Genomic DNA, 16464 nt, shown 5'->3' with positions numbered 1-16464 from the left:
CTCTAAGAATGTTTAAAAATTAAAGAAAATCTCAGTGCTCAATTACAGTTCTGTTCAACTATTCTGTTCCCCTTTTCCTAGTTGTAAAAAAGCCTTGCTCCTTCATTTCCTACATCTATGTTCTTCAGACCAGTTATGGTACCTGGATTTAACATTATTGTTTTACATGCAGTGCAGACCGACATCAATCTAACTTTTACTGGGTTATTATTATATTGGGGAAAAGCGTAGATGCTCTCTCTGCTTCTGACCTTTTACTTTATTCCTTCAAGCTACCTTTTCTTTCAACTTGCCTACATATATCTCAAAGCAGTGATGGGAAGACTTGAACATATTAAGTTTCCTATTTGTGTAATGTTTGAGGTAATCATACTGTCCTTCATTGCCAACATTTTGGTGACTTCTGATTTATTTTATTGCCCAAAGAATGGTTGTCCTTTCTTAATAATACTCAAACAAATTACATTTATTAAGACAATGAAGTTGGAAATAGAAAGTTTATGTGCTGACTTGAAATGGTTTAGGTTGAAACTGCAGTGGCAAAGAAAAACAAAAACAAAAACAAATCTACTTTGTAGGAGAACTTGGAAGATGATTGCCATTCTGAGTATTTTGTAAAGTGGCTGCATGATATAGTAAAGATGACCATGCAGAATACTTTGTCCCTTCCTCATCCAAAACTACCTGAGTAAATAAGCAACATCTCTTTCACTCCATTTAGTTTAGAAACCAGTTTACATTACCAAAATGCTTTTCTTCCTTAGAAGTTTTAATATTTTTTTAATGATATATAATTTAGAAGTACATATGCTACAATATAGTGATTAGGAGAATAAATTCCGCTTCATATGCAGAGACATGAAGTAGTAATAAAGATTTTTTTCTTTCTATATTAAGAACACCTATTCCAATTAGTACTTTTGCATATCCTTTTTTGAGGTATGGCATTTGATGTAAAACATGCATAAATTAAGATTTCTGAGTTTCCGTGTTTATGACTGCTAATTCCACTACAAATGTGATCTCTAGGAAGTAGAAATATTTAAGAAATACTATTTTGGAGTGAATATAGTAATTAACATATATTACTACCTATGCTATCATGGTTATAAATTATCTAGCTTAGTACTAAATGATAAAAATTATATTGATATTTTAAATTTTAACAGTGGGAAAAATACTAATGCAATTGTATAAGAGGTGAAGTAAACAGGAAGGAAAAAAAAGCACAGTTCTATATAAATTTTGTTTGAAAGAGCACACATTTAAAGAAATATCATGAAACAATCCATTTTCTGGAAGGAAACAGAAAAGATAGAGAGGGTAATGCAATGGCAGTGTTCCAAGCCATTTTACTAAAATTTAGGAAAAAAATTAATGAAGTGGAGGTACTTGTGAAATGCTAAATTAATGTGACAAATAGAATATATGAGCTCCAGGAGAGGATACATGAGTATAGACAAATAGCAGATAGATACATCTATGAGGTGACAGAGACAGGAAAGATACAGGACTTTTATAAATTTATATTCATTTTTTATTTGCGAAATTTCACAGAACCCTCCACTCCTTTTGTTCTTTAAAAATATTTGTCACTTGTAAGAATTACTGTGCAGGAATATGGCCACATTTTTACACAGTGATGCTACTGAGGATGCCAGCTCTACAGAGGTTTCCTCAGAGGACTTAGAAATACATTTAGCAATCAGCAGGATGTCTTAGGTCATTCAAAAAGCATAATGATTCTGCTATATAAATAATACAGTTGGAAGATAAGGAAGCTGGTAGCTTAATTATCTCTTTAGCTAGGTCAGGTTATGTGACAGACCATTCTCTATGTGTCAGGAGTGGCATATTTTCTAGTAAAAGCCAAATAAAATAAACGGTAAAGCTAGAGGAGTAAGGAATGGTGTGACACTGAAAAGAGCTGCATGAGATTAATCAAGGCTTCTCATTTAAGAATAATGGTACAGATTTCAGAAATATTGATGTATTTGCTAGGAAGCAGTAACGATGTGCTACAGAAAACAAAGTCATTGAAGGAGAAAGGAAATATTTCAAGCTCTGTGTAAGTCTGTGTACCATAAAAGAGAATTAGGAAATTTTGCAGGAATAGTGTGGAATTATTTTTACTACCAAAAAAAAAAAAAAAAAAATTAGGAACTAATAGGGCACAATGTAAGAACTGAAGCTTCATGAAACTGAACGTATTCCTGGAAAAAGAAAATGTAGAATCTCTCTGTGAATCTATAGACAAAACAAAAAGAACAGAGGCTTTTGATATAGATGATAAAGCAGTAATTTATGCCAAACCAAGGAGATTAAGAATAAATAAATAAACCCACAAAAAACAACAACAACAGAAAATGCCAAACACCAGCAACATAACCAATATAGTATAATATTTTATTGGAAATCAGTAAAAGGGAGATTAGGTAAAGAGTGCTTCTGATGTCTTACAAATGCCAGCAAATGTCATAGAAGCTTTATGGAAGTATTGAGTGATCCTGCCAATTGCTTACTAGAGTTCACATAAGTTAGATACAATTTTCCATCAGTGATGCAGTACTCAGAACACAGTTTTGAAAACACCAATTAACATTGCAAGGGCAAGTAATTACTATGGAGTACAGTTTTTAATTTGAAGCACAGATGATCAAGACAGGCTTTCTGTCTCCATTAAAAGTAGCTGAGGAATACGGTTCACTATTCTGATGATGCTGTCTTGTATGTATATACATATAACATGCAATACTCTATATGACCTGTGCCAAGATTTATGTCCAAATCTGCTTATTTTGTTATCTTGCGGTCTGATAGAGGAGTAAAATATGCTGCTTTGGTAGGCAAAATTTTAATTTACATTTTAATTATAGCTACCTATCCAGTCTTAAAACAAACATGGCAGATTTCAGTTAAATTCCCCTGTATATTTGTAATTCCCTGTGTAACTGAGGTATCCACAAGAGGTCTACAAAGCATCATTGTGGACAAATCCCCCAAACCCTCTCCAGGAACTTAACATGCTGGGATGCCCCACTAAAGTGCCTGTATACTAATGCACATGTTTTTGGGAATAAACATAATGAGTTAGATGTCCGCATGCAGTTGCAGGGCTGTGACCTTGTTGGAATTACAGAGGTGTAGTGAAGCGACTCCCATGTTTGGAGTTTTGCAATGGAGAGATACAGCATCTTTAGGAAGGACAGGAAGGGAAGATGAGAGGGAATTGCCCTAAATGTGAGAGAGAGCAGCTAGAGTGCATGGGGCTCTGCTTGGGAATGGAAGAGGAGCCAATGGAGAGTTTATGGGTTAAAATTTAAAGGAAGGACAGGCAAAGGTGACATTATAATAGGTGTCTGCTATAGACCACCTGAGCAGGAAGAACAAGTGGATGACACACTACAGAGACAGATAGGAACAACCTCATGTTCACATGCCCTGATCCTCATGGGGAATTTCAAACGCGGGAGAAGCTACAGAGCAGAGCATAAGCAACCAGGAGGTTCCTGGAGTTCATTGGTGATGGCTTTTTCCTCCAAGTGACTGAGGAGGAAACAAGGAGATGTGCTCTGCTCGACCTCATACTCACCAAAAAGGGGGGGCTTTTTGAGGATGTGAAGGTCAAAGATAGCCTTGGATACAATGACCATGAAATGGTGGAGTTCAGGATCCTGAGGAGAGAGAGCAGGGTGAAAAGCAAGCTTACAACCCTGGACTTCAGGAGAGCAGACTTTGATCTTTTCAAAGATCTACTTAGAAGAGTCCCATGAGATAAGGCCCTAGAGGTAAAAGATGACCACAAAAGCTGGTTAATATTCAAGGATCACCTTCACACCTCAAGAAAGTTCCATCCCAATAAATAAGAACTCAAGCAAAAATGCCAGGAAGCCTGTATGGATGAAGAAGGAGCTCCTGGCCAAACTCAGAACAGAAAAGAAGTGTACAAAGATTCAAAGCAAGAACAGGTAACCTCAGAGGAATACAGAAATATTGTCTAAACATCCAGAGATGAAGTTAAGAAAGCTAAAGCCTCAGTGGAATTTGATCAAGCAAGAGATGTCAAAGACAAAAAGAAGGGCTTCTATAAGTACATAGGAGACAAAAGAAAGGCGGGGGGAAATGTGGGCCCATTGTTCAGTGAGACAGAGGATCTGGCTACACAGGATATGGAAAATATGAAAATAGTGAATGCCATGTTTTCTTCTGATCTCCTTCTACCACAAGGTGACCCACCTAGTAGATGAGGGAGTGTGGATGTTGTGTACTTAGAGTTCAGTAAAACCTTTGACACTGTATCTCACAGCATTCTCCTGGAGAAGCTGGCAGCTCATGGCCTGGATGGGTGTACTCTGCAATCGATAAAGACCTGGCTGGAGGGCAGGCCCCAAAGAGTTGTGGTGAATGGAGCCAAATCCAGTTGGTGGCCGGTCATGAGTGGTGATCCCCAGGGCTCAGTATTGAGACCTGCTGTTTAATCTCTGACTAATCAATGATCTGGATGAGGGGATTGAGTGTACCCCTAGTAAGTTTGCAGACAACAGCAAGTTGGGTGAGAGTGTTGATATACTGGAGGGCAGGAAGGCCATACAGAGGGATCTGGACAGGCTGGATCATTGGGCTGAAGTCAGTTGTATGAGGTTCAACAATGCCAAGTGCCTGGTCCTGCACTCAGGTCTCAAGAATGCAATGCAACAGGTTTGGGGAAGAGGGGCTGGAAAGCTGCCTGGCAGAGAGGCATCTGGGGTGTTAATTGACAGCCGGCTGAAAATGAGCCAGCAGTGTGCCCATGTGGCCAAAAAGGTCAACAGCATTCTGGCTTATATCAGAAATAGTGTGGCCAGCAGGACTAGAGAAGTGATTGTGCCACTGTACTGGGCACTGATGAGGCCCCACTTTGAATCCTGTGTTCAGTTTTGGGACTCTCATCATAAGAAGGACATTGAAGTACTAGAGAGAGGAGAGGAGAGGAGAGGAGAGAGGAGATGAATTAAGCTGGTGAGGGACCTGGAGCACGAGTCTCATGAGGAGCAGTTGAGGGAACTGGGGATGTTTAGCCTGGAGAAAAGGAGGCTTAGGGGAGACCTTATTGCTGTCTATGACTACCTGAAAGGAGGTTGTAGCATGGAGGGTGCTACTTCTCCCAAGTAGCAAGTGATAGAACAAGGGGAAATGACCTCAAGTTGCACCAGGGGAGGTTTAGATTAGATATTAGGAAAACAATTCTTCTTGGAAAGGGTTGTCAGGCATTGTAACAGGCTTCCCAGGGAAGTGGTGGAGTCACCATCCCTGGAGGCATTTAAAAGGCATTTAGATGAAGTTCTTAGGAACATTGTTCAGTGCTAGAATTTGGTTAGATTAATGTTGGACTTGATGATCCTGAGGGTCTCTTCCAACTGAAATGATTCTAAGATCCTATGATTCAGTCTTTAATAGAAAGACCAGCCTTCAGGAACCCCAGGTACCAGAGACCAGATAAAAAGACTAAACAAGGAATATGTACTTTTCATGGAAGAGAATCACACCAGGGAGTACTTGAGAAAATTACACTTCCTTAAGTCCACAGAACCTGATGGGATGCACCCATGAGTGCTGAGGGAGCTGACAGATTCATTACAAGGCCACTCTCAATAATCTTTGACTGACCATGGTGACTGGGACAAGTACTTGAAGACTGAAGGAAAGCAACTGTTACCCCCATCTTCAAGAAGGGAGAGAAGAAGGACCTCAGGAACTACAGATGAGTCAGCTTCATCTCCCTGGGAAGGTGATGGAGCAGTTAATCCTGGAATCCATTTCCAGGCATATTAAGGACAGGAAAATTATCAAGAGTGGTCAGCATGGCTTCACCAAGGGGAAGTCATACTTGTCCAACTTGATAACCTTCTGTGATGAAGTGGGAGTGGAAGATGAAGAGAGTGCAGTGGATATGTTCTATCTAGACTTCAGTAAGTCCTTCGACACTGTCTTCCATAAGCTCCTCATAGACAAGTTGTTGATATACAGGCTAGATGAGCCGTGAGGTGGTCTGAAAATCATCTTAAAGTCCAGGTCCAGACAGTGCTGATCAGCAATGCAAAATCTAGCTCAAGGCCAGTAACTAGCAGTATATCACATGGATTGATATCAGCTACAATCTTGTTTATCATCTTCCTTAATGATCTGGATTATGTGGCTGAGTGTACCCTTAGCAAGTTTGTAGATGACATGAAATTGGAAGGAGTGGCTGGGTTGTGCTGCCATTCAGAGGATCTCAACAGTCTGGAGTAATGGTCCAACAGGAATTTCATTAAGTTCAACAAGGTGAAGTGTGAAGTCATGCATCTGCGGTGGAACAACCCCAGGCATCAGTATCTACTGGGACCTGACCAGCTGGAAAGCAGCTTGGCAGAAAAGGACCTGGTGGTTCTGCTGGGCATCAGGTTGAACATAAGCCAGCAATGTGCCCTTGCCACAAAGAAGGCTAATGGATGCATTAGGCAAAGTTTTGCCAGCAGGTCAAGGGAGGGGTTCCTTCCCTTCTCTTCAACAATGGTGAGGCCACGCCTGGAGTTCTGTGTCCAGTTCTGGGCACCCCACTACAAGAGAGACATGGACACACTGGAGAGAGTCCAGTAAAAGACCATAAAGATGATTAAGGGACTGGAGAACCTCATATATGTGGAAAGGCTGAGAGAGCTGGAACTCTTTACCCTAGGGGAGAGAAGTCTCAGGGGGGATCTTACATATAGAAATACATGAAAAGGAGGTTGCAAAGAGGACAGAGCTAGACTCTTTTCATTTCTGGTCAGTGACAGGACCAGAAGCAATGGGCACAAACTGAAACACAGGAGGTTCTTCTGAACATCAGGAAACACTTTTATCTTGGTGAGGGTGACTGAGCACTAGCACAGGTTGTGCAGAGAGGTCATGGAGTCTCCATCCTTGGAGATATTCAAAAGCTGTATAGACACAGTCCTGGACAACTGGCTGCAGTTGGTCTTGTTTTAGTAGGGTAGGTTGGACAATATGACCTCCAGAAGTCTCTAACAACCTAAAGCAGTCTGTACTGCACTTGCATATCATGATTTAAATTATAAATTCTTTTCTTAGTAATTGCTATATAGAAAGGATTTTTCTTGAGAATACTGTTCTCCAGAATAAAGAATTTCATAATTTAGTAAAACGAGAAACAAATTTGATGGGCAAATAAAATGGTCAGTTGCATTTAAGGGTTTATATATATTCCTCCTCTCTTCTCTCACAGATCTACCTTTAATACCGTGACTACCCCAGTAGAGTTATAAGATATCAGTATATTCCCCTGGACTATGCATTTATTACATGAACAGCTCCACTGATCTCACTGGGATGTAAAATTAAGCCAGGATTGATCCAAGACAACTTCATACTTCATTATTTGAAATATTATAATATTAGATATAGCATCAGTTGAAGTTCATCAGTAGTTTACTGAGACATACAAAAAACTCTCCCTCTTTCCCTCTCTTCCCTTCCTCAGGATTAAATCTAACAATAATACTATGTTATCATGGCTATCACTATTTTGGAGATTATTAAAATAACCTCTTAATATTTTTTATTCCTTAATTCCGATACATACCCTCCATCTCAGGTGACATCTTCCATTTTCTGTGTTGACATTGTCACTCTGTTCTCTGTGACATATTTGATTTTTCCTATATTTCTTCCAAAGACACATGTACTTTAGAATATTCATGTGGAGAAAATGCACACCTAATAAAGGTAAAAAGTCTTCACAGCTCTTACCAATTTATATGTTACAGTGATTTCATATGGAAACAAAGACAATCTTGTTTAACGTGTTTTTAAATGGTCTCCAGTAGCAGGCAAAATTAACTAAGCATCACTATTCTCAAATGCTGTCTGCATTCGTTTAAAAAAAAATGTGATGCTTTTTTATGCATAGTGAAATTGTACATTAGGATATATAAAAGTTAATGTTGCTTTAATGGTTATTTTGTTAATAACTACGCTACTTTAAGAAAATATATATAAGGTATAATAAAAAATTCTGTTAACAGAAAAACAAACAAAAAATAACTTAGAATTGCTTGATAATTATCTCTTTGTTGTCAGTAATGCAGAGAGAATATGGATCAGTGGTGACATTTCCTTTCAAAAAAACCCACAAAACTAAACAGAAACACCCAAAGCTTTCAAATCATAAAAGCTGTTCTGAATTCAGTAAATGAAATTTATGTGTTGTCTATTCATATTAAACTTCCTAGTTCATTTCTTGGTGGAATAGCGAGATTGTTCTGGAAACTACTTAATTGTTCAAAAGCAGCCAAACAACATAACACATTTTTAAAAAATATATATTAAAAAAAAAAAGCCTGAGAAAAATCTTATCAGACATATTTCCATACTGAGACCACAGGTTAGTGTAGAGAGACTACTCATGGAAGTAGGAATATAGGCTTGTGACACATCATGCTGAGTAGGACTAGGATCAATGAACGTTTCTTTGTTTAGACAATTTTTTTTATTGTTTAATCCACAGGATTTTTTTTTTCCATTTAATTCAATAATTCCCTTGCATCTGCATACATCCAGTTGTCTACAGCGAAGCTATCTGAACGTAAGGGCACTTCAGTTTCAGTGACAATTCTCTACCTTCTGTCTTCACCTCATGTAGGGATTATATTTATTACCCTAAAATTGGAAGAGAACATGCATATTGGCTCATGCAAGAACTCTGTGGTGTATGAAATTCAATTAGTCTCTAGTTCATGTTAGCCCAATGCTTGTTTGTCTTCTGGAATGGAAGCTACAACAGTCGAATGAAGCCAAAACTTCTTGTTCTAGCCCTCTGAACATCAGCTAAAGACCTTGACTTGAGAAGAGAGTTTGATTATTGGCACACTGAGGCGGTGCATATATATAAGACTGTCTGCTCCTCATATAATGTGTCATAAAAAAAGAAACTGCCTTTCTCAGCTGAAACCTTAGAAGACTTTGTTGGTGACAGAACCATTGTGAATCCTTTTAGAATAAGCTACAATAATGGGCAAAAGATGCAAGTCTAGTGATGAAAAAATGTGTAAAGAAACCCTAAAATTATTATTGTTTTTAATTTATCTCTTACCGTTTTAAAACTTTGGTAGAAACAAATGAAAATCTTGAACAGAAAGGAACTACTGTAATCTTTCTCAACAGAAATGCTAACAAATATTTTTATCTTTCCTTTGGATAATGAATCAAGTTAAAGTAAACTAATATAATCTGAAAATTCACTACAGACTGTAGTTTTAATTTCTGTTTGTTGTTTCTTCTCAGCAAGCAAAAAAAATTCAGAGCTCTCCCCATCTTTCACTACTTCTTATGCTTCCATTTTAGTTTTCTCTTCTTTCTTCTTTCCTTGTCTCAAAAAAAATTTCTTTTGAAATGTGCCTTTTTCCTTTCCACCTGTGTCCTCTTTTGAATAACACACAATAGCACAGGACTAGCAAACTGACAATATAACTGAGTAAGAAAATTAAATATGTGGCATGTCACACTAAAACTTAGTGCAAATTCTGGAGAGGGTTGCTTTAAATGTTACCTTAAGAATAAGTTTAAGTAAGTGAATCTCTTTGGTGAATAAAATCTGGCTCAAAGCCATGACAGATAAATCTTTCAACTAAGAGAATATTGCACAAGACATGAGCTACAGAAGGCCTTAAAATCTCTTAAAGTGCAGCTAATGTTAAACAACTGCATCATTTTATAGTTTATGTCATGATGCTTAAAATAAATATCTCCATTGTGGGAAGTCTCTATCGATTATTCCCTACTGATTCCAGATCAAATCTGCCAACTGTTGTTATTATGTTTAAACTATCATTATTATTCTACAAAGCATGTAATGAATGTGCTAATATTGTAATACGTACTGCAGAAAACCTAGAATTAATTCTGAATGCTTCCACAGATGTATTTTGGCATCACATGGTTAATATGATTACTTAGAAAAGAGTTAATAGGTTAGAATTTGCCCTGAAATTTGTCATCACAATTAGGAGAATTTCAGGGTTTATTTGAATAAAATCTAAAAGATTAAGTAATTCAGGAGCGTACTGCGGTCTCATTGTTACTGCGATACTTGGATTAAGTCAAAATATTGAAAAATGTATTGCAGAAGAAAATAGAAAAAAACTCACACATTTTCTACATTATACAAATAAAAATATCTTTTATAAAGTAGGACAGTAAAAATGTGTTCAGTAAGGTAATATTGAAATAGTCTGTCATTTGGTAAAGATTGCAAAAAACTGGACTGCAAAAAACTGTAAATTGTATAGGTAAGTCACTTATATATTATAGCATATTAAATTAAGATAAAATAACAATTTGAACTATAACAATGCCTACAGTAAAACTTGAAACTAAATACTGGTTTGTTAATACTGTCATATTCTGGTCCTTATTTATCTGAATACCAATAATTGAAAATTCATAGATGGACTTGCAAAACTGAAACTTAGATAAAAACAGGTGTTAAAAATCTTAAAGTCTTTATCTGGCATTGTCATAAATAATTTCAAATTCCAGAAGTAGTTTGTATGATAGAATGGGTATGAACAATCTAAAAGACTCTCTTTTTCACAGTAGCATCTTCTGCCTTTTTTAATGAAAATAGGATTAACACTTTGCATACTGTCAGAAAAAAATCCGCAGCCTTATTAGTCAATTAGAAGATTCAGACTTGGGTGGAATTCATGGGGTGAAGGAGAAAGAAAACCCACACTTCTGTAATTATTGACAGGTTTGATTTGAATCATTGGAAGTCAATTAACATAGAATACCCACGTTGTAATTTTCAAGTAATTTTTAAAGCAGAATTATTATGTTGTACATCTGAGGTCTTCTGAAAGACTTTTTACAAAGTTATTTTACAGATCTAAGAAGATATTGCGCTGAATTTGATCGTGGTATTTTTTTCATTAGTTCATTTTATTTATGGTTGCATTTACCTTGAAGACCAAGGTATTTTATTTTATTTAACTCTGGTTTTATTGTTAAAAAAAAAAAAAATCTACCTTTTAAAACCATTTTCCCACTGTCTTAGATTGATGATTCAGTTTCCTTTTTAAGTATTCACATAACTCTCTATTTTGTTACCTTCTCTAAATATTTATTATCTTCTACTAAGCAATATGTTCCTTTTTCATTCATATTAAATCCTTCTCAATTTAAAAGTTTGTTCAACCAGTTTAGATCGATAACCAAATATGCAAAATTGTCTTTCACATTAACTGCAATTACTGTTTAATGAAACAGGACTATAAAAAATAAGACCATCAGATATTCTGATTTTCTATACAGTGAAAAAAAATTATATATAAAGTATGCCTACCACTGTCAGTTGAAAAGGGAAGGATTTTTGTTGAAGAATAGCAGAAATTCTCTGAAACAAGAGTTTGCAAAATATAAGTGTCAGATATAAAAACAAAACCACATCTTTACAGCTGATCATTTTGTGCAATAGAATTGCTAAATGAAACAGATGTCTCTCCATTTCTCAGTTTGGCTGAGATGAATCACAGATGCCCATTAGACAAAATAACTATGGGAAACACTTTATACTAAAAGTAGCAAAGGAACATTTAGGAGGACTTTTTTAATACTAGAGTAAAATGACAAAACTTTGCAATGTTGATTGACACACCGCTCATGCATTTCAGAAATGGGTGAAGATTCAGTATTCAAAGCTGTCAAGCACATAGTGATCTGTAGCCATCTTGATTCCTCTAATAACATCTTGATTGAATTAAGAACTAGGAAGATGAAATGAGAGGTATTATCTTTCCTTGCTCATATGTAATGCACATTTTCAGTCCTTTAATTATGCCTGGATGCCGTGTTCATTATGTCTATAGCTGTGTGCTTTCTAGTCTCCCAAGAGGACCTTCTGAAATGTGGTTCTGAATTTGAAGTTCTTCTACAGTAACTGTGGACTCTTATGTGTATACATAAAATTTAAATTGGATTAGTAGTCCAAAGTGAAATGATTAATGTTTTTAGACAATGCAAAGCGTTATAATGTAAAGTGTTCTAAACTATGCAGGTTGGTATTTCTTATAATTATGTTACTCTGAAGAGCAACTATCAGCTCCCTAAAGCCTTTGTGTGAACGTCTCAAAATCTTATATTCAGCTCCTTTTCCAGTCCTTTGGCTAATATAGGTGGGAAAAAATGTATAAAGTTTGAATTTTGCAGAGGTAAGAAGATAATGATTTTGTGAGTGGTGTAAAAAGAATATTTTTCTCTTCCAAATCAGCTTAGTAGGATTTTTTTACATACAGATAGCTACAGAAATAGCAATGGAAAAACATCAACATTGACGGTACCTTACATATTAGACAAATTATTATATTAAAATCCTTGACATTCTGATTTAGATCTAAATATAATTGTTCAAAAGCTTAATATTTTGTAGTGTAGGGATTTTCTTCATTTTCTGATTTAGTTCTTTTCACTATACTGTGTTTATGCTTCTAGTACCAGGCAAAATTCCCAGGCACTAGAAGCAGTGGTTGTTGGCATTGCTACATTCCTGGCATGTTTTTGCCAAGTATCACTCTCCAGAACAATTTCCATGCATTATTTGTGAGTTTAATTTGGCTATTCCTAGGATCTGTCTGCATGGGGCTATGCTTTTCTGGAGACAGAAAGTATTCTGGAGATGGATTTTGCCAGACTCTGCTAACTGATTTCTGAGTTAAAGAACAGGCACTGTAGTCTCAATGTACTGTTGTCAGCATTGTTAAGAATTTATAATACGAGATCTGACTTTGGAAAGCACACGGGAAAATTGCAACGTGCCCATTTAAAGGTTTATCTTTCTGCCAATCTTTCTTGCTCAAACAGACTTTAATTTTGTAATTCTGGGGCATGTCTGAGGAAGAGCAGCCTCCTATAGCTTTTCTTCACCATTTTTCTGTGGAAAAATTGTATCCAGTGGTTATGGACCAACAGTGAGCTCTTAGGACTGAAACATTTCTGAAGAAAAGGTGGAACCCTAGGAAGACCTGGAGAAGAAAACACTTAATAAGATTTTCAGCACTAGTTACACTAAATGATGCTATAAAATGGGCCTCAGCCTGCAAGGTACTGTCAAGTCTCCTAATACCAATGTTACTTAGAATGGTGAAAGGCCACAACTTGAACAGACCATCAAGAGAAGAGCACAAAGGAATAAATTTCACAGCAAAAATTCATTTCCCAAAAGGAGAGTGAGAATGACATGAAACCTTCAGTTTGAAGTCAGTGAGAGAGACGGAAAGAAAAGAATGGGATTTATTTGCAAAAGATTTCTCTTCACTTCTATTTTCCTACTTTGTTTGGTGGAGGATTCTATTTATTAAATATGGAATGAAATCCAGAAAGTAGTAAGAAAATATGTATTTTATAAAGTAAACTTGTACATTATATATAATATAAGCAAAGTTTAATTTGTCATTATTTGATAAATATTTACAGTGTTTCTTAAGGTTTATTTCTGAAATGAAAGAAAACATGAAAACCTTTATATAGAAAATAGAAGTTCAAAACAACAGTAGTTTTCTAAATTACTACCATAAAGGCTTCGATCCAAGTTTCTACATGCACTTGTTCTGTTCCACATATTGCACGTGTGTAGGAAATATTCAGTATTGTAAAACGTTTAATGGCAAAGAAGTTCATTGTTTGACTTCAGCTTATCCTACCACTCCATTGTGTATGTTTGGTTTCAGCACAAAAGGCAAGAAAAGCCACATTCAAAATCAAAAATATTCATAGATAAAAAAGAGACATATTTCCATGACTGCATGTCATGATGCCCAGGGAGGTTGTGGAGTCCCCTACTCTGGAGACATTCAAAACCCGCCTGGACACGTTCCTGTGTAGCCTCATCTAGGTGTCCCTGCTCCGGCAGGGGGATTGGACTAGATGATCTTTCGAGGTGCCTTCCAACCCCTAGCATTCTATGATTCTATGATATTTATACTGAGTTACATGTACAATGTTTTTTTCATGACCTGAAATCTGAGCTTAAATTAACAAAAACCCTTCACATGACTAAATACAATATTACTGAAGTTCTAATTGTTGGGTTTTTTTTAAATGAATGTTCAAACAATTATTTTTAGAAAGGAAAAAAATGTGCTTGTTATGTCTTAAAGAGTTTGGAACATTCTGATAGTTTTAGAGTGTGATTTTTAAAAAGATTTTATATTTGCACTTCATTTTTGTAATCAGATTTTCTACTTGATTTCATCCTTCTGCTGGAACCAAAAATAATTTTAAAAAATACATTTTGTGGTGCACATAAATCTGAATGCCAGATTCTTTAATTCAATTATGAAACCATTTAAACTGGAAAGAACTTTCCAATAAGGTGATGAGAGAAATTACAGTAAGTGTATCCAAAAGACCAAGTGAGCATTACTCTACTGAACAAAGCAATATAACTGAATATCTTTTTTGTTATGGATTTACTAAAGTCCGTCAGCACTACAGGTCATTAATAGATGAATTTAAGCTTTATGTTACTTACATAATTGCTATTAAATCAATACTGAATGCTTAATAAATCTGTTTCCTTCCTTTAGGCTATTTACATTAGTTGATGGGGTGAAAATGAAAATGACTTAAAATGAAACATTCTCTAATTGGGGAGAAATATAAATAATATTAAATGAAATTAGAAAAAAATAGTATGACATGGAACCAGTTGCTTTATTTTCCTTAATTGTCATGTATTCTGCCGTGTTCTTTATCTGCTCAGTGAATTTACAACTAGCACAGCAGGTTGTGAATTTTTAATAAGATCTCTTCAAGGAAGGAAAAGGTCAGTATTAACATAAAAATCTTCTTTAAGAATTGTGGTGCAAAAGTTTCTTAACAAAGAACAAGTGTTGCTGCAAAACTAAAATCTGCCAAAACAGTTAAGCTTAAAGATTCTTGGAGCTGAGTTAGGAAACATATGCCTCAGTATGACACCGTAACTTCCAGTCAGTTACTTTATTTTTGTTGGTATTAACAATGCTGTTGCACTCAGAATGGTTTAACATATAACTAACTAACTAACTAACTAACTAAATAAATAAATAAATAAATAAAGCAAGCCCCATCAAACAACAACAAAGCCAAATCTTTCAATATTTCTGAATTACTACTCTTGTTTTTCTTCTTTTTCAGCTTCATTCTGACCAGGACAAGGGAGATGGATCCCTCAAATACATTTTGTCAGGAGATGGGGCTGGTACTCTTTTTATAATTGATGAGAAAACAGGTGACATTCATGCTACTCGGAGAATTGACAGGGAAGAGAAAGCCTTTTACACCCTGCGTGCCCAAGCTATTAATAGAAGAACCCTGAGACCAGTGGAACCTGAATCAGAGTTTGTCATCAAAATCCATGACATCAATGACAATGAACCAACATTTCCAGAAGAAATTTACACTGCTAGCGTTCCTGAAATGTCAGTAGTGGGTGAGTGCTTTATTTTGGGGCACAAATGCCTGTTCTATGTTACCTGATGAATAATTTTCTCATCATCTGAAAAATCAGTCCTGTTCAGAATTCTGCCTCATAGTTCAAGTATTCTTCATTTTGGTTCATTTGTTCAAATATTGGAATTGCACCCAGAAACAGATTGTTGTGATTTAAGATCTATTCCTACTTAGAATATTAAAATTATTCATTTACATTGATTTGGAATATAAATATAAGTAGAAAGTAATTAATGGTGAATCGTCCTCCTTCTTAAGAACTGTTAGAATAAGATCACTAAATTGGTCTGTTGAAAGCTCAGTGAATTCTTTCCTTTCATCTTCACTGTAAGTCCCCAGTGGTGGTAAGTACTGAATGGAGAGTTGTCTCCACTTTCACCCTTTCTGTGGCTGAGGAGAGTTATATGTTTACTTATGTGCTGTTGATGCAGTGCCTGAAGGTAGACATCCTCTTCAATCTCTTTGCTCTCAGATTTTTGTGTATGGACAAATCATCTTGTGCTTTCAGTTCCTCCCTTAACTCTCTCACAAATGGCAGACTCAAGAATCTTAAACAGCTGCTCGAGTTAATCTTCTGTTTTCAATGTATTTTCAGTTCCTATCTTAACTACAAGTTGTGGCTAGGATCATAAAAAATAACATTTTGGAATATGAGCTATTATTAATCAGTGCATACAATTCTTTAAGAAAAAAAATGAAAAGTTTAAATATATATAAGGTCTCTTTTAAAAAATTAGTATTCATTTATTCATTCTATAAATATATATATAATATGAATTACTAAATATTCAGAAAACACACATTGATTTCAATAACTCTTTTGACTATTATTACTATTGTAATTACTACTACTATCTGAACTAGATCAGACAGTGTTTTGAGATGTTTTGTATATACAGGCATTGATGTTTTAATACTTACTTTCCTGGGTTTTGGAAAATTTTGTGAAAATGGTTTTGT

The 16464-nt window shown here is 35.7% G+C and overlaps 1 protein-coding gene across 5 annotated transcripts in view; it reads left to right on the top strand.

The window, feature by feature from the left end:
* CDH10 (cadherin 10) overlaps positions 1-16464 on the top strand; it is a 103357-nt gene that overhangs the window by 51692 nt on the left and 35201 nt on the right. For all 5 annotated transcript variants that reach the window (XM_021285479.2, XM_021285478.2, XM_005500908.4 and 2 more), the window contains exon 3: positions 15190-15484. In XM_021285479.2, the coding sequence (XP_021141154.1) occupies positions 15190-15484 (295 nt within the window). The remainder of the gene's footprint in view (positions 1-15189; positions 15485-16464) is intronic.

Source organism: Columba livia, chromosome 2, assembly GCF_036013475.1.
Source record: "Columba livia isolate bColLiv1 breed racing homer chromosome 2, bColLiv1.pat.W.v2, whole genome shotgun sequence".
NCBI lineage: Eukaryota > Metazoa > Chordata > Aves > Columbiformes > Columbidae > Columba > Columba livia.
The sequence above is the reverse complement of the archived record's forward strand: the minus strand, read 5'-3'. Positions and strand labels throughout refer to the sequence as shown.